The sequence below is a fragment of the Salmo salar genome, chromosome ssa09, assembly GCF_905237065.1.
Source record: "Salmo salar chromosome ssa09, Ssal_v3.1, whole genome shotgun sequence".
In the NCBI taxonomy this organism is placed as follows: domain Eukaryota; kingdom Metazoa; phylum Chordata; class Actinopteri; order Salmoniformes; family Salmonidae; genus Salmo; species Salmo salar.
In genome coordinates, this window is record NC_059450.1 from 53,256,167 (window position 1) to 53,276,091 (window position 19,925).

The 19,925-nt window shown below is 45.9% G+C and overlaps 1 protein-coding gene across 5 annotated transcripts in view; it reads right to left on the reverse strand.

Moving 5' to 3' along the window:
* LOC106591480 (attractin) overlaps positions 1 to 8,107 on the reverse strand; it is a 627,298-nt gene extending 619,191 nt beyond the window's left edge. For all 5 annotated transcript variants that reach the window (XM_045723805.1, XM_045723804.1, XM_045723802.1 and 2 more), the window contains exon 1: positions 7,623 to 8,107. In XM_045723805.1, coding sequence (XP_045579761.1) covers positions 7,623 to 7,906 — 284 coding nt within the window. In that variant the 5' untranslated portion in view covers positions 7,907 to 8,107. The remainder of the gene's footprint in view (positions 1 to 7,622) is intronic.
* Positions 8,108 to 19,925: the final 11,818 nt, after the last annotated feature.

Here is a 19,925-nt window from a genome sequence, read left to right on the forward strand (position 1 = left end):
GGGGACGTGAAACTAGCTGGTGGAGGGGGGGACGTGTAACTAGCTGGTGGAGGGGGGGACGTGTAACTAGCTGGTGGAGGGGGGCGTGTAACTAGCTGGTGGAGGGGGACGTGTAACTAGCTGGTGGAGGGGGGGACGTGTAACTAGCTGGTGGAGGGGGGGACGTGTAACTAGCTGGTGGAGGGGGGGGGCGTGTAACTAGCTGGTGGAGGGGGGGCGTGTAACTAGCTGGTGGAGGGGGGGGGACATGTAACTAGCTGGTGGAGGGGGGGTAACTAGCTGTGTTTATTTATCATCAGAAACAGAGCCCAGAGATAATAAAAAATGGCCTAATTCGACATAAAGTCAAATTAAGTTTAGAACAGGTGCTTTAGCAGACAACCCTGACACTTTACATTTTAGTCATTTAGCAGACACTCTTATACAGAGTGACTTACAGTAGTGAATGCATACATTTCATACATTTTTTTTGTTTTTGTTTTTTTGTACTGGCCCCCCGTGGGAATCGAACCCACAGCCCTGGCGTTGCACACACCATGCTCTACCAACTGAGCCACAGGGAAGCACCCTGAGACCATGAAGTACTGTCCTACAGAATGAACAGAGACCCTGAGGTACCTACAGAATGAACAGAGACCCTGAGGTACCTACAGGATGAACAGAGACCCTGAGGTACCTACAGGATGAACAGAGACCCTGAGGTACCTACAGGATGAACAGAGACCCTGAGGTACCTACAGGATGAACAGAGACCCTGAGGTACCTACAGAATGAACAGAGACCCTGAGGTACCTACAGGATCAACAGAGACCCTGAGGTACCTACAGGATGAACAGAGACCCTGAGGTACCTACAGGATGAACAGAGACCCTGAGGTACCTACAGGATGAACAGAGACCCTGAGGTACCTACAGGATGAACAGAGACATTTGTAATGATGGCTAGAGCAGCAATATGGACCTAGTAAACATGTCAGTACTGCCAAAACAAACTCTCTGCAATGAGAAGAGAACAACCCCAATACGACTGTACATAGACCATCAGGCAGACCAGGAGAAGCACTACGTGGGGTTACTGGGGTGTTATCTTCATGTGGGTTTGGGGTGGCTAACTGGGGTCCCCAGGTAGAGCACTGCCTGCCGGCAGTCAGGTAGAACACAGCCTGTCCACCATAGATGCTGCTGGATGCCTGTCCCTGCGGCTGGCCCTGCGGCTGGCCCTGCATCAACCAGGCCTGTATGGTAGCATTGTCCTTCATGCTAAATAAATAGCCCTACTGCCTCACAGCATTAGCTCAGTACGGCCACCATACCAAACACCGGCCTTTTGGCTACAACTGAAATTGGCTCTGGTAATAGACATTTCCCATCAGAGCTCAGAGAAATAGGCCAAACTGAGGACGAAAAACCACACTGAACAAGTAACCCGACTACTAGAGTCACAGAATAGAATGTACTCAGTTTGTTACAATGTAATTTTACATTTTAGTCATTTAGCAGACGCTCTTACCCAGAGCATACATTTCGTACATTTTTTTTTCTTCTACTGGCCCCCCGTGGGAATTGAACCCACAACCCTGGCATTGCACACACCATGCTGGCATTGCAAACACCATGCTCTACCAACTGAGCAAGTGAAGGTAGATACTGGAGGAAGCTTGTTGTGGTCCAGCTGTCTACAGCAGCTGAAGTGTTGCACTGAGCACAAAGGGAATGATCTGAGATACATAAATACTAATTCATGCTGACGACTTTGTCCAGTTAATTAATATCATCATCATCATCATTAAAAGAAGAAAATTTGTCTGGCTCTCTTCTGACTCTAGAGGCTCTTAGCAAACACACCATGCTAATGACTACAACAACCAATCAGCTGCTTTAATGACAACTACAGGAACCAATCAATGCTTTATTTAGAGGGGACAGCAAATGACCATGTTAGAGAGTACTGCCAGACGTTTAACAGGAGCAACACTGGGGTGTCTCCGCTGTAAAGACTTCAACCTTTTCTAGCGTGAGAGCTACTATGGGACTTCCGGTCACGGCCGGTTGTGACACAGCATGGGATCGAATCCGGGTCTGTAGTGACGGCTCAAGCACTTCGATGCAGCGCCACTCGGGATGCCCGAAATCTGTGATTTATTTTTATATTTTGTTACATTTATTTTCCTTTCTTTTTTTTTTCACTTTCAAAATTACACTTGCTCATAGAGAAACAACAAAACGGGATATTCTGAGTCCATGGGTCCTCAGATTCTCAAAAAGGTTCTACAGCTGCACCATCGAGAGCATCCTGACTGGTTGCATCACTGCCTGGTATGGCAACTGCTCGGCCTCCGACCGCAGGGCACTACAGAGGGTAGTGCGAACGGCCCAGTACATCACTGGGGCCAACCTTCCTGCCATCCATGACCTCTATACCTGACAGACTTGACTTTCTTGCTTGTAAAACTAACCCAACTTCAACTGTGACGTGCCATCAGGCTAACAGTTATAATGCATATTCACTTGCACTATTTTATTTGTTGCTCATGACTTGTAAGAGAGTTTACAGCTTTAAAAACAAAAAGTGGAGTTAAAATGTTAATTGTGAGTACTACTTCTGACAACAAGAAACATTAGAGCCTTTGGTTTGTTCAGGAATTCTTGAGTTTGAAGCAGATATGAATCTTTTAAATATATTTGATTATATCGTGATAATTATCGTTATCGAGAGAGAAAAAAATATATATACCGTAATTTCCGGCCTATTAAGCGCACCTGAATATAAGCCGCACCCACTGAATTAAAAAAATATATATTATTTTGAACATAAATAAGCCGCACATGTCTATAAGCCGCAGGTGCCTACCGGTACATTGAAACAAATGAACTTTACATAGGCTTTAACGAAACACGGCTTGTAAGAAAAATAAATAGGCTTTAACGAAACACGGCTTGTAACAAAAATAAATAGGCTTTAACGAAACACGGCTTGTAACAAAAATAAATAGGCTTTAACGAAACACGGCTTGTAACAAAAATAAATAGGCTTTAACGAAACACGGCTTGTAACAAAAATAAATAGGCTTTAACGAAACACGGCTTATAACAAAAATAAATAGGCTTTAACGAAACACGGCTTGTAACAAAAATAAATAGGCTTTAACGAAACACAGCTTGTAACAAAAAAAAATAAATTAGCAGTAAGCTTTAGTTGTCTTTTTGCACTGAGTCAATTCCTCACGCTGCTGTTTCCAACGTCTTGTCATCGACTCATTAAGACCAAGCTCCCGTGCAGCAGCTCTATTTCCTTTTCCAACAGCCAGATCAATCGCCTTCAACTTGAAAGCTGCATCATATGCATTTCTCCGTGTCGTTGCCATGATGAGGGTGACAAAATGAATGCATATGATGGGAAGTTTGAGAGCGCTCGATTTAATCTAAACAGTAAACCAAAAAGTTGTTTGACCTTAACCCGCCTCCACATTGACTCTGTACCGGTACCCCCTGTATATAGCCTCCACATTGACTCTGTACCGGTACCCCCTGTACATAGCCTCCACATTGACTCTGTACCGGTACCCCCTGTATATAGCCTCCACATTGACTCTGTACCGGTACCCCCTGTATATAGCCTCCACATTGACTCTGTACCGGTACCCCCTGTATATAGCCTCCACATTGACTCTGTACCGGTACCCCCTGTATATAGTCTCCACATTGACTCTGTACCGGTACCCCCTGTATATAGCCTCCACATTGACTCTGTACCGTAACACCCTGTATATAGCCTCCACATTGACTCTGTTACCATAGACAGTCAGCTAGCCTCCTATACCATAGACAGTCAGCTAGCCTCCTATACCATAGACAGTCAGCTAGCCTCCGTTACCATAGACAGTCAGCTAGCCTCCATTACCATAGATAGTCATCTAGCCTCCAATAACAGAGACAGTCAGCTAGGCTCCGTTACAATAGACAGTCAGCTAGGCACCGTTACCATAGACACTCAGCTAGCCACCGTTACCATAGACAGTCAGCTAGCCACCGTTACCATAGACAGTCAGCTAGCCACCGTTACCATAGACAGTCAGCTAGCCACCGTTACCATAGACACTCAGCTAGCCTCCGTTACCATAGACAGTCAGCTAGCCTCCGTTACCATAGACAGGCAGGACAGTCAGCTAGCCTCCATTACCATAGACAGTCAGCTAGACTCCATTACCATAGACAGTCAGCCTATGGGTCATTCGACCTCAAAGGGAACAAGAAAAAGGATTGACACCCACCATCTCAGATTGTTCTGAAATAATTTCTGTTAGAAACAGACAGGCCTAAAATTAGCAATCCTGAAACATTATTTTGTAGATTATCTGAGAAATTAGGCTAATTGATTGCACACAAATTGGCCCTTTTAATTGATATAATATTCAATAATTATAGTACCTAACATCTGATTTAGACCCAACTCTATTTTAACAATGACCACATTTCCATGTGAGTAAAGTCATATATATTTTTTTTTAAATCACAAAGTTTCAGTACAATTTTTTAAAAGCCAACAGATAATTTTTTCGCTCGACACGTTGGGATCTTTTTGTGAAACACCGTGATGAGCAAATATCGATGCAATACCCATCATATCGACGTAAACTAGGAATCGCGCGTGTGTGTGGTCCTTCCACGACGACTCAGGAAGCCACGCGGTTTATGAGGCTACAGTTGAAATAAGTTATGATGAACTTCACAGCGTGGTGAAAGTGCACGGTGATGAGCTTTATGCTCCTTTCCAATAGATGTCGAGGGTCTTATCCTGGTGACATGAGGCTTGATGCTCAACTACCGTTGACATATAAAAGCATTCTCGAGTTCATCCATCATCCTCATCCTCATCATCATCATGTAATCTATCCTGCACACAGAGCCTACCCGTACTGTATCTGTGAGCTGTTTGTGACAAAACTATCGGGAAACAGTTGAAAATGCCATGGAAACACATTGAACATTAGATTTATTTATTTATTTTTTTTAAACATGGGAAACTTTAACAAAAAGTACATTTTACGTCATCACTGATTTTTGATCTGCAACAAATCAATTTGGTGGAAACATCTCTGGTGGGGAAATTTGCATATTTTCTTTATGCGGATTTTAGAATATCTGCATGAAAATCTGTCACCATGGAAACCTCACTAATGAGTAAGAAACCCAAAGAAGTTGTCTCAAGCCATCCAAGGACTCCCCACACCACCCCGACAACGAGGCGAGAGTACCTGTTCTCTATGTCTGACTGGTAGTATGGAGCTACTGCTCAGAGTATTGTTACTGCATCCTACGTAATATATTCTCAGTGATGCCTCCCCTCTTCCTCCATGTTCAGAGAAATCAGTCATTTAAGTTGTTGGGACGGCAGGTAGCCTAGTGGTTAGAGAGTTGGACTAGTAACCAGCAGGTAGCCTAGTGGTTAGAGCGTTGGACTAGTAACCAGCAGGTAGCCTAGTGGTTAGAGCGTTGGACTAGTAACCAGCAGGTAGCCTAGCGGTTAGAGTGTTGGACTAGTAACCAGCAGGTAGCCTTGTGGTTAGAGTGTTGGACTAGTAACCAGCAGGTAGCCTAGTGGTTAGAGTGTTGGACTAGTAACCAGCAGGTAGCCTTGTGGTTAGAGCGTTGGACTAGTAACCAGCAGGTAGCCTTGTGGTTAGAGTGTTGGACTAGTAACCAGCAGGTAGCCTAGTGGTTAGAGAGTTGGACTAGTAACCAGCAGGTAGCCTAGTGGTTAGAGCGTTGGACTAGTAACCAGCAGGTAGCCTAGTGGTTAGAGCGTTGGACTAGTAACCAGCAGGTAGCCTTGTGGTTAGAGCGTCGGACTAGTAACCAGCAGGTAGCCTAGTGGTTAGAGCGTTGGACTAGTAACCAGCAGGTAGCCTAGAGGTTAGAGTGTTGGACTAGTAACCAGCAGGTAGCCTAGTGGTTAGAGCGTTGGACTAGTAACCCGCAGGTAGCCTAGTGGTTAGAGCGTTGGACTAGTAACCAGCAGGTAGCCTAGAGGTTAGAGTGTTGGACTAGTAACCAGCAGGTAGCCTAGAGGTTAGAGCGTTGGACTAGTAACCAGCAGGTAGCCTAGTGGTTAGAGCGTTGGACTAGTAACCAGCAGGTAGCCTAGTGGTTAGAGCGTTGGACTAGTAACCAGCAGGTAGCCTAGTGGTTAGAGCGTTGGACTAGTAACCAGCAGGTAGCCTATTGGTTAGAGTGTTGGGACTAGTAACCAGCAGGTAGCCTAGTGGTTAGAGCGTTGGACTAGTAACCCGCAGGTAGCCTAGTGGTTAGAGCGTTGGGCTAGTAACCAGCAGGTAGCCTAGTGGTTAAAGCGTTGGACTAGTAACCAGCAGGTAGACTAGTGGTTAGAGCGTTGGACTAGTAACCAGCAGGTAGCCTAGTGGTTAGAGCGTTGGACCAGTAACCAGCAGGTAGCCTAGTGGTTAGAGCGTTGGACCAGTAACCAGCAGGTAGCCTAGTGGTTAGAGCGTTGGACCAGTAACCAGCAGGTAGCCTAGTGGTTAGAGCGTTGGACCAGTAACCAGCAGGTAGCCTAGTGGTTAGAGCGTTGGACCAGTAACCAGCAGGTAGCCTAGTGGTTAGAGCGTTGGACTAGTAACCAGCAGGTAGCCTAGTGGTTAGAGCGTTGGACTAGTAACCAGCAGGTAGCCTAGTGGTTAGAGCGTTGGACTAGTAACCAGCAGGTAGCCTAGTGGTTAGAGCGTTGGACTAGTAACCGAAAGTTTGCTAGATTGAATCCCTGAGCTGACAAGTTAAAAATCTGTCGTTCTGCCCCTGAACAAGGCAGTTAACCCACTGTTCCTAGGCCGTCATTGTAAATAAGAATTTGTTCTTAACTGACTTGCCTAGATAAAATCATGTCCCATTCTTCATCCTGATATTACTGTAACGACCCTGGGTTTATAAGTGTGGAAATCGACTCTCACAGTCGATAGCATGCTGGGCTAGAAGGTCGCGGGTTCGAGACCTGCTCCCTGCCTGTTTCATTACTATGACCACTAGATGGTGCTGTTCGTGCTATTAGGTGACTGTATTTGACACTATGGGTTTAATTGGCCAAAGCTTTAAATGCTAACTTTTTATCATTTCTGTCACAAATCCAATGCAAGTCAATGGTACCTACATTAGCATTTTCACTCTTCAAGTCTTACTCATTCTAAAGTATCAACAAATGTATTCAATAATGTTACTTCTAGATGATTTGGATATGAAGCGCATATTGTTGTGAATGATTCTAATGTCGTTCTCCGTTTACATCTGTCCGGTGACTACGGTACCACCAGGAAATGGGCTTTATATAGGTAACACTGACTTGCATTGGATTTGTGACACAAATAATAAAAAGTTAGCATTTGAGACAGTGTCCATGTAAACAAAACTCCTACGGTAGACGTCTTGGTACATTTGTGTGTAATGAAACTGAGAGTCATGATCCAGGGCTGGCTGTGTGAGAGAGACAGAGAGAGAGAGACATGGGGACGTCTCATCTGCAGAAGAAGAAGAAGTGGGACCGATGTAGCTAGATTGTTCTAACAATATGGATAGGTAGTCAATATAAACACAGTCGTAGGTAGCGATTCTCACCTGAACCTTCCTCCGCAGTGTTGGCATTGGTCCCCGACCCAACCGGGGCTGCACACACAGTGGCCCGTTACCGTGTTGCATTGCCCATTCATACACGGTTTATCGCATTCTTTCGCCTCGGTGATAGCGGGCAGTCCAAAGAGCAGCCCGAACACGGAGAAAAAGAGCAGTGTTTGGAGCATCGAGGCCCGTCCACCGACCTCCACCAGCCCGCTGGTCAGACTCAGGCTACGGCCAGCATCCCAGCAGGCCCGCCGCCATACCGCTCCGTCCATTCTCCTCATGTCTACTGTCCGCGCCACCTCTCCACTCCTGCTCCGATTTGGATGCGACCGGCTTGGTTTTCAAGCTCTGCGGTAATTCGAGAGGGACACCGTTGGTGATTAGAATGATTCCTATCTCCTTGTTGTGAATGATGTTAATCTCGTTCTCCGTTTACATCTTTCTGGTGACTACGATACCACCACCGCATATTGACATCAGGAAATGGGGTTTATAACACACGGAAATGCGTAATGACTAACAGATGGCGCGAGGACTTGAATTCTATTATAGGAATACAATTCCAATTTCATTTGTTCCAGTAAGTTTATGTTCAGTTTTATCTAACACATTATTTAATGCCTACTTAACACTTTATACATATGTTTTTAATAGAATTGCATTCAGGTTTATTTAGGGTGACCTCATTTAAAGTGATGAGTGCTGAAGCGCACAGGGCATAAACATCGTCTGTCCTCGGTTGCAACACTCACTACCGAGTTCCAAACTGCTTCTGGAAGCAACGGCAGCGAGCAATGTTACACCACCCTAAAATCAACATGTGCAACGCCAAGCTTTGGCTGGAGTAGCAAAGGAGGGGACCAACTCCTTATTAATGACTTCCCAGAAGAGTGGAGGCTGTTATAGCAGCAAAGGGGGGACCAACTCAATATTAATGACCATGATTTTGGAATGAGATGTTCGACGAGCAGGTGTCCACATACTTTTGGTTATGTAGTGTATATGTGACCAACAGATGCATCTGTATTCCCAGTCACGTGAAATGCATAGATCAGGACCTAATTAATTTATTTCAATTGACGGATTTCCTTATATGAACTGTAACTCAGTAAAATGTTTGAAATTATTGCGTGTTGCGTTCATATATTTACGTTAAGGTAATACATATAATTAAAAGTAATTATATTCAGTTCTCCTCCAGGGCACCGTTGATGAAATGGGCAGATTCATCGACTGGACCACCAGGGAGTGTTTTCACGATGTGCGAATGCTGACGTCCTCCACCTTCTACACGTACCGACAGGAGAAGATGGGAGATTACAAGCTATTGGGGGACAACGCATACATCAGCCAGCAAAACCCTTCCTTTTCACTGTCACGCCCCAAACGAGATAATGGTGCCCTGCGATATCTAGAACAGAATGCCTGTGTGAGTCGTGGGAGGGCTGGTCATTGAGCAGACCTTTGGCCCGGATGACATGCAAGTGGAGATACCTAAGGGACCTCCAAAAACACCAGAGTAGATATGGCGGTGATGAGCATTATGGCGTTATGCACGCTGCGTACTGGTCCTGCTGACAGGGGGAGATGAGCATTATGGCGTTATGCACGCTGCGTACTGGTCCTGCTGACAGGGGGAGATGAGCATTATGGTGTTATGCACACTGCGTACTGGTCCTGCTGACAGGGGGAGATGAGCATTATGGCGTTATGCACGCTGCATACTGGTCCTGCTGACAGGGGGAGATGAGCATTATGGTGTTATGCACGCTGCGTACTGGTCCTGATCATTATGGCGTTATGCATGCTGCGTACTGGTCCTGATCATTATGGCGTTATGCACGCTGCGTACTGGTCCTGATCATTATGGCGTTATGCACGCTGCGTACTGTTCCTGATCATTATGGCGTTATGCACGCTGCGTACTGGTCCCGATCATTATGGCGTTATGCACGCTGCGTACTGGTCCCGATCATTATGGCGTTATGCACGCTGCGTACTGGTCCTGATCAATATGGCGTTATGCACGCTGCGTACTGGTCCTGATCAATATGGCGTTATGCACGCTGCGTACTGGTCCTGATCATTATGGCGTTATGCACGCTGCGTACTGGTCCTGATCATTATGGCGTTATGCACGCTGCGTACTGGTCCTGATCATTATGGCGTTATGCACGCTGCGTACTGGTCCTGATCATTATGGCGTTATGCACGCTGCGTACTGGTCCTGATCATTATGGCGTTATGCACGCTGCGTTCTGGTCCTGATCATTATGGCGTTATGCACGCTGCGTACTGGTCCTGATCATTATGGCGTTATGCACGCTGCGTACTGGTCCTGATCATTATGGCGTTATGCACGCTGCGTACTGGTCCTGATCATTATGGCGTTATGCACGCTGCGTACTGGTCCTGATCATTATGGCGTTATGCACGCTGCGTACTGGTCCTGCTGACAGGGGGAGATGAGCATTATGGTGTTATGCACGCTGTCCTGCTGACAGGGGGAGATGAGCATTATGGCGTTATGCACGCTGCATACTGGTCCTGCTGACAGGGGGAGATGAGCATTATGGCGTTATGCACGCTGCGTACTGGTCCTGCTGACAGGGGGAGATGAGCATTATGGCGTTATGCACGCTGCGTACTGGTCCTGCTGACAGGGGGAGATGAGCATTATGGTGTTATGCACGCTGTCCTGCTGACAGGGGGAGATGAGCATTATGGCGTTATGCACGCTGCGTACTGGTCCTGCTGACAGGGGGAGATGAGCATTATGGCGTTATGCACGCTGCGTACTGGTCCTGCTGACAGGGGGAGATGAGCATTATGGCGTTATGCACGCTGCGTACTGGTCCCGCTGGCAGGGGGAGGTGAGCATTATGGCGTTATGCACGCTGCGTACTGGTCCTGCTGACAGGGGGAGGTGAGCATCCACAGGGCTGCCCAAGGCAGGGGGAGGTGAGCGTCCACAGGGCTTCCCAAGGCAGGGGGAGGTGAGCGTCCACAGGGTTAGGGTATTATGGTGTTAGGGTTACCCTAACCCAAGGCAGGGGGAGGATTACCACCAATGACATTAACACACATCAGGAGTTCAAGTTATAATTGAAGTTTGATAAGACATTTCTATTCTGTGTTGGATTGAATCAAATGAATGAATGAATCAAATGAATGAATGAATCGAATGAATCAAATGAATGTTTGAATGAATGAATCGAATGAATGAATCAATCAAATGAATGCTTGAATGAATGAATCAATCAAATGAATGCTTGAATGAATGAATCGAATGAATGAATCAATCAAATGAATGAATGAATCAAATGTTATTTTCATGTTAAAATCGCCAGTTGGCATCCCATCCCTTATGGGATTAATTGACAGATAAACAAACATTACAATAATTAACTGTGGTAATTCAGTGATAATTCTAAATTAATATATAAGAGTAAATAATGTTATCCAAACAATAATTATATCCCTAGAGCAGTACAATAATATACATACATTGGGGGGTGGCAGCGTATTAATCAATTAAAACATAGCTTAATAAAATGATGAATAAGATACTGAGATAGACCAATATAAGAAATAGGCCTATAACAATTGAGATGTACAAACTATGGCATAAGGGAATGATGAGTGGTTAGAGCGTTGGACTAGTAACCAGCAGGTAGCCTAGTGGTTAGAGCGTTGGACTAGTAACCAGCATTTAGCCTAGTGGTTAGAGCGTTTGACTAGTAACCAGCAGGTAGCCTAGTGGTTAGAGCGGTGGACTAGTAACCAGCAGGTAGCCTAGTGGTTAGATCGGTGGACTAGTAACAAGCAGGTAGCCTAGTGGTTAGAGTGTTGGACTAGTAACCAGCAGGTAGCCTAGTGGTTAGAGCGTTGGACTAGTAACCAGCAGGTAGCCTAGTGGTTATAGCGTTGGACTAGTAACCAGCAGGTAGCCTAGTGGTTAGAGCGTTGGACTAGTAACCAGCAGGTAGCCTAGTGGTTAGAGCGTTGGACTAGTAACCAGCAGGTAGCCTAATGGTTAGAGTGTTGGACTAGTAACCAGCAGGTAGCCTAGTGGTTAGAGCGCTGGACTAGTAACCAGCAGGTAGCCTAATGGTTAGAGTGTTGGACTAGTAACTGAAAGGTTGCAAGTTCAAATCACTGAGCTGACAAGGTTAAAATCTATCGTTCTGCTCCTGAACAAGCTGTTCCTAGGCTGTCATTGTAAATAAGAATTTGTTCTTAACTGACTTGCCCAGTTAAATAAAGATATGCCAGATGGTACATTTCCATTCTGTGATGGATTGAGATATCCCAGATGGTACATTTCCATTCTGTGATGGATTGAGATATCCCAGATGGTACATTTCCATTCTGTGATGGATTGAGATATCCCAGATGGTACATATCATTGTTGCCTCATTGTCTACAACACACCATTCTAGAACCAGCCTGGTCTATTTCTAGCAGATTCATTGTGTACATATAGTTCTACACACACTTTACTTTGCCTAGTTAAATAAACTAATAAATCATGTACTTGAATCATTTGAAATATACATACATACACAATCATTTTTGGGAAAAGAACATTTTATTTTCCAGAAATATTTCATATTACAGCATTATGTTCACCTTGGTTATGAAACAGATAATCTGCAGATGGTACATACATTTCTGGACTTTTTTAACGAACGATATGAACCCATTGATTCTTGAAGAATATAACTTCTAAATGCCTAATGAGTTCAACTGTCGTACTCCGTCAGAACCCAAAATATAAACTTGTTTTACTGCAATGTTTGGTAACAACATAAATGTATGATTCACTAAAGCCCCATATACTACCCACCACTGCGACCTGTACGCTCTCGTTGGCTGGCCCTCGCTTCATACTCGTCGCCAAACCCACTGGCTCCAGGTCATCTACAAGACCCTGCTAGGTGAAGTTCCCCCTTATCTCAGCTCACTGGTCACCATAGCAGCACCCACCTGTAGCACGCGCTCCAGCAGGTATATCTCTCTGGTCACCCCCAAAGCCAATTCCTCCTTTGGCCGTCTCTCCTTCCAGTTCTCTGCTGCCAATGCCTGGAACGAACTACAAAAATCTCTGAAACTGGAAACACTTTATCTCCCTCACTAGCTTTAAGCACCAGCTGTCAGAGCAGCTCACAGATCACTGCACCTGTACATAGCTCATCTGTAATTTAGCCCAAACAACTACCCCTTCCCCTACTGTATTTATTTATTTATTTATTTTGCTCACTTTGCACCCCATTATTTCTATTTCTACTTTGCACACTCATCTACTGTCAAATCTACCATTCCAGTGTTTTACTTGCTATATTGTATTTACTTTGCCACCATGGGCTTTTTTGCCTTTACCTCCCTTATCTCACCTCATTTGCTCACATCGTACATAGACTTATTTTTCTACTGTATTATTGATTGTATGTTTGTTTATTCCATGTGTAACTCTGTGTTGTTGTATGTGTCGAACTGCTTTGCTTTACCTTGGCCAGGTCACAGTTGTAAATGAGAACTTGTTCTCAACTGGCCTACCTGGTTAAATAAAGGTGAAATAAAAAAATAAAAACAACATAAATGTAAAAAGTACTTGTCTTGGACTGAAATAGGTTCCGGTACTCATTTTGGGTGCCGGTTCTGTTTACATTTAGGTGCAGGAGCTCCACAATACTTTTGAGCTCATATTCTATAAAAGGAGCTTGAGCTCATGCAGTAGAAAATCTGAGGTGTCGGTACTCAGCTCCGGTGAGCTACTGCTCATGTCAAGCACTCAATGTAAACAAACACTGTATAGCTTCAAAACTTAAATTCTATCACAATATCACCTGGGGCGGCAGGTAACCTAGTGGTTAGAGTGTTGGGCCAGTAACCGAAAGGTTGCTAGATCAAATCCCCGAGCTGACATGGTAAAAATCTGTTGTTCTTCCCCTGAACAAGACAGTTCACCCACTGTTTCCTGGTAGGCTGTCATTGTAAATAAGAATTTGTTCTTAACTGACTTGCTTAGTTAAATTAATAAAATAAAAATCACATGATGTTGTGAAAAGACTGCTGTGGGGATATCATCTGGCTGAGTGTCTCCTGGTGTCTTCAGAGTCCCTCAAGAAGCACAGAAGAGGGTTGTTGTCTGCTCTTCCCTCTGCCTGTGAGGGGTTGGTAGTCTGGACTGTGTGGTTGGCACTGTTGACGGGGCCTCATTGGTGGGCATTTCATGGCCGTGAATTCCCAAAGCTTCTGATCTCCACGCTGATAACTGGATAATCTATTTCATGGTTGCATTTAATTAAAATACTGAAAACAGATTCTCCCTCTTGTACTGTTATTGTCTTTTGATAAGCTTCCTCAATGGGGTGACCATTTCCTGGCTACGTTATCTGGGTCAAAGGTCTCTGAATTGGGTGGACAGCTTGGCAGCCACATCCAACCAAAGTCATTTATTTTCCCCCTTAACTGTCTTCACCCTGGCATTCCTTTCCTTAACATGGTCTACAGACATCTAGAGGGTGTACCCTCCTTAACATGGTCTACAGACATCTAGAGGAAGTACCCTCCTCAACATGGTCTACAGACATCTAGAGGGTGTACCCTCCTCAACATGGTCTACAGACATCTAGAGGGTGTACTCTCCTCAACATGGTCTACAGACATCTAGAGGGTGTACCCTCCTCAACATGGTCTACAGACATCTAGAGGGTGTACCCTCCTCAACATGGTCTACAGACATCTAGAGGGTGTACTCTCCTCAACATGGTCTACAGACATCTAGAGGGTGTACTCTCCTCAACATGGTCTACAGACATCTAGAGGGTGTACTCTCCTCAACATGGTCTACAGACATCTAGAGGGTGTACTCTCCTTAACATGGTCTACAGACATCTAGAGGGTGTACTCTCCTTAACATGGTCTATAGACATCTAGAGGGTGTACCCTCCTCAACATGGTCTACAGACATCTAGAGGAAGTACCCTCCTCAACATGGTCTACAGACATCTAGAGGGTGCTGTTCTTACCCTCCTCAACATGGTCTATAGACATCTAGAGGGTGTACTCTCCTCAACATGGTCTACAGACATCTAGAGGGTGTACTCTCCTCAACATGGTCTATAGACATCTAGAGGGTGTACTCTCCTCAACATGGTCTACAGACATCTAGAGGAAGTACCCTCCTAAACATGGTCTACAGACATCTAGAGGGTGTACCCTCCTCAACATGGTCTACAGACATCTAGAGGGTGTACTCTCCTCAACATGGTCTATAGACATCTAGAGGGTGTACTCTCCTCAACATGGTCTATAGACATCTAGAGGGTGTACTCTCCTCAACATGGTCTACAGACATCTAGAGGGTGTACTCTCCTCAACATGGTCTATAGACATCTAGAGGGTGTACCCTCCTCAACATGGTCTACAGACATCTAGAGGCTGTACTCTCCTCAACATGGTCTATAGACATCTAGAGGGTGTACTCTCCTCATCATGGTCTATAGACATCTAGAGGGTGTACTCTCCTCAACATGGTCTATAAACATCTAGAGGGTGTACTCTCCTCAACATGGTCTATAAACATCTAGAGGGTGTACTCTCCTCAACATGGTCTATAGACATCTAGAGGGTGTACCCTCCTCAACATGGTCTACAGACATCTAGAGGGTGTACTCTCCTCAACATGGTCTATAAACATCTAGAGGGTGTACTCTCCTCAACATGGTCTATAGACATCTAGAGGGTGTACCCTCCTCAACATGGTCTATAGACATCTAGAGGGTGTACTCTCCTCAACATGGTCTACAAACTTCTAGAGGGTGTACCCTCCTCAACATGGTCTACAGACATCTAGAGGGTGTACTCTCCTCAACATGGTCTATAGACATCTAGAGGGTGTACTCTCCTCAACATGGTCTATAGACATCTAGAGGGTGTACTCTCCTTAACATGGTCTACAGACATCTAGAAGGAGCCAAATCCCATGTCAGGGTTCTGTTTGTTGACTTTTCTTCTGCCTTCAACATAATCCAGCCCTACATTCTGGCACAGAGACTCATTCGGGACTTCTCCTTAGATGGGGGGCTGGTTTTGTGGCTGTTGGACTTACTGAGCCAACGCTCACAGCGAGTCAAAATAGGTCCCCACGTGTTGGACATACGCAATACTAACACAGGCTCTCCTCAGGGATGTGTTTTGTCCCCACTCCAACACCAACACAGGCTCTCCTCGGGGATGTGTTTTGTCCCCACTCCACCACCAACACAGGCTCTCCTCGGGGATGTGTTTTGTCCCCACTCCACCACCAACACAGGCTCTCCTCGGGGATGTGTTTTGTCCCCACTCCACCACCAACACAGGCTCTCCTCGGAGATGTGTTTTGTCCCCACTCCACCACCAACACAGGCTCTCCTCAGGGATGTGTTTTGTCCCCACTCCACCACCAACACAGGCTCTCCTCCGGGATGTGTTTTGTCCCCACTCCAACACAGGCTCTCCTCAGGGATGTGTTTTGTCCCCACTCCACCACCAACACAGGCTCTCCTCAGGGATGTGTTTTGTCTCCACTCCACCACCAACACAGGCTCTCCTCAGGGATGTGTTTTGTCCCCACTCCTGTACATCTTGTACACTAGTAGTTGTGCTAGTTCCCATCCTGTCAGACACCTCGTTAAGTTCGCTGATGACTCTGCCTTGATCAGCCTGTTGCATGATGACGAGGAACATCATGGCCCGGTCCTAGAGGACTTGGTAGAGGGGTGTGAGGAATCACACTTGGTCCTCAATACCAACAAGACCAAAGAGATGTGCATAGACTTCAGGAAGCGTACAACACCTACCTCTGCAACATCTATCAGAGGTCAGAATATAGAGATTGTAGAGGAATAGAGATATCTGTGTGTCCTCTTGGACAATAAGCTTCAGTGTAGTAAATGTACAGACCTGATCTACAAAAAGAGCCAACAGAGACTGTACTTTCTCAAAAAGCTGGGATCTTTTAATGTAGACTGTACTATACTGACTCTGCTTTACAAATCTTTCATTGAAAGTATTTTAACTTTTTGTATCGATTGTTGGTTTGGCAATGTCACTGTCATCCAGAGAAATATGCTGAGAAGGATTATCACCACAGCAAGCAAGGTACTTGGAGCCCAACAGACAGGCCTGGATGAGATCTTTAAGGTCAGGGCCCTCCCCAAGGTACTTGGAGTCAAACAGACAGGCCTGGATGAGATCTTTAAGGTCAGGTTCCTCCCCAAGGTACTTGGAGTCAAACAGACAGGCCTGGATGAGATCTTTAAGGTCAGGGCCCTCCCCAAGGTACTTGGAGTCAAACAGACAGGCCTGGATGAGATCTTTAAGGTCAGGTTCCTCCCCAAGGTACTTGGAGTCAAACAGACAGGCCTGGATGAGATCTTTAAGGTCAGGGCCCTCCCCAAGGTACTTGGAGTGAAACAGACAGGCCTGGATGAGATCTTTAAGGTCAGGGCCCTCAGCAAGGTACTTGGAGTCCAACAGACAGGCCTGGATGAGATCTTTAAGGTCAGGGCCCTCAGCAAGGTACTTGGAGTCCAACAGACAGGCCTGGATGAGGTCTTTAAGGTCAGGGCCTTCAGCAGGGTACTTCGAGTCTAACAGACAGGCCTGGATGAGATCTTTAAGGTCAGGGCCCTCCACAAGGTACTTGGAGTGAAACAGACAGGCCTGGATGAGATCTTTAAGGTCAGGGCCCTCAGCAAGGTACTTGGAGTCCAACAGACAGGCCTGGATGAGATCTTTAAGGTCAGGTTCCTCCCCAAGGTACTTTGAGTCTAACAGACAGGCCTGGGTGAGATCTTTAAGGTCAGGGCCCTCCGTAAGGCTCACAAAATCATTTTAGACCAAAGCCACCCCCTGTACCCAGACTTTGAACTACTCCCTCTGGGTGCAGGTATAGGGCACCCCTCAGCAGGAAAAACAGAACTAGACAATCATTTGTGCCAGGTCCTCCTAAATAGCTCTGGCTAATGTTCCTATCCACCCAGTAAGGCCAGCAGGCTAATGTTCCTATCCACCCAGTAAGGCCAGCAGGACAATGTTCCTATCCACCCAGTAAGGCCAGCAGGCTAATGTTCCTATCCACCCAGTAAGGCCAGCAGGCTAATGTTCCTATCCACCCAGTAAGGCTAGCAGGCTAATGTTCCTATCCACCCAGTAAGGCCAGCAGGCTAATGTTCCTATCCACCCAGTAAGGCCAGCAGGCTAATGTTCCTATCCACTCAGTAAGGCCAGCAGGCTAATGTTCCTATCCACCCAGTAAGGCCAGCAGGCTAATGTTCCTATCCACCCAGTAAGGCCAGCAGGCGAATGTTCCTATCGACTCTGTAAGGCCAGCAGGCTAATGTTCCTATCCACCCAGTAAGGCCAGCAGGCTAATGTTCCTATCCACCCAGTAAGGCCAGCAGGCTAATGTTCCTATCGACTCAGTAAGGCCAGCAGGCTAATGTTCCTATCCACCCAGTAAGGCCAGCAGGCTAATGTTCCTATCCACCCAGTAAGGCCAGCAGGCTAATGTTCCTATCCACCCAGTAAGGCTAGCAGGCTAATGTTCCTATCCACCCAGTAAGGCCAGCAGGCTAATGTTCCTATCCACCCAGTAAGGCCAGCAGGCTAATGTTCCTATCGACTCAGTAAGGCCAGCAGGCTAATGTTCCTATCCACCCAGTAAGGCCAGCAGGCTAATGTTCCTAACCACCCAGTAAGGCCAGCAGGCGAATGTTCCTATTGACTCAGTAAGGCCAGCAGGCTAATGTTCCTATCCACCCAGTAAGGCCAGCAGGCTAATGTTCCTATCCACCCAGTAAGGCCAGCAGGCTAATGTTCCTATCGACTCAGTAAGGCAAGCAGGCTAATGTTCCTATCCACCCAGTAAGGCCAGCAGGCTAATGTTCCTATCCACCCAGTAAGGCCAGCAGGCTAATGTTCCTATCCACCCAGTAAGGCCAGCAGGCGAATGTTCCTATCGACTCAGTAAGGCCAGCAGGCTAATGTTCCTATCCACCCAGTAAGGCCAGCAGGCTAATGTTCCTATCCACCCAGTAAGGCCAGCAGGCTAATGTTCCTATCGACTCAGTAAGGCCAGCAGGCTAATGTTCCTATCGACTCAGTAAGGCAAGCAGGCTGGTCTTTAAAGAAAAAATGTTTTATTGGTATGTAACTGTTATGAAAGTTGTATTGTCAATTTTGTTTTGTATTTAAATGTGTACATGACACTGCAACAAAATTTCCCCATGTCTGTTTGACTCCAAGCCAAGCCTGGCCTGTTGAGGAGTGACGGACTCCATCCTAGCTGGAGGGGTGCTCTCATCTTATCTACGAACATAGACAGGGCTCTAACTCCTCTAGCTCCACAATGAAATAGGGTGCAGGCCAGGCAGCAGGCTGTTAGCCAGCCTGCCAGCTTAGTGGAGTCTGCCACTAGCACAGTCAGTGTAGTCAGCTCAGCTTTCCCCATTGAGACCGTGTCTGTGCCTTGATCTAGGTTGGGCAAAACTAAACATGGCGGTGTTCACCTTAGCAATCTCACAAGAATAAAGACCTCCTCCATTCCTGCCATTATTGAAAGAGATTGTGATACCTCACATCTCAAAATTGGGCTAGTTAATGTTAGATCCCTCACTTCCAAGGCAGTTATAGTCAATGAACTAATCACTGATCATAATCTTAATGTGATTGGCCTGACTGAAACATGGCTTAAGCCTGATGAATTTACTGTGTCAAATGAGGCCTCTCCTCCTAGTTACACTAGTGACCATATCCCCCGCGCATCCCGCAAAGGCGGAGGTGTTGCTAACATTTATGATAGCAAATTTCAATTTACCAAAAAAAAACAACAACGACGTTTTCATCTTTTGAGCTTCTAGTCATGAAATCTATGCAGCCTACTCAATCACTTTTTATAGCTACTGTTTACAGGCCTCCTGGGCCATATGCAGTGTTCCTCACTGAGTTCCCTGAATTCCTATCGGACATTGTAGTCATAGCAGATAATATTCAAATTTTTGGTGACTTTAATATTCACATGGAAAAGTCCACAGACCCACTCCAAAAGGCTTTCGGAGCCATCATCGACTCAGTGGGTTTTGTCCAACATGCCTCTGGACCTACTCACTGCCACAGTCATACTGTGGACCTAGTTTTGTCCCATGGAATAAATGTTGTGGATCTTAATGTTTTTCCTCATAATCCTGGACTATCGGACCACCATTTTATTACGTTTGCAATTGCAACAAATAATCTGCTCAGACCCCAACA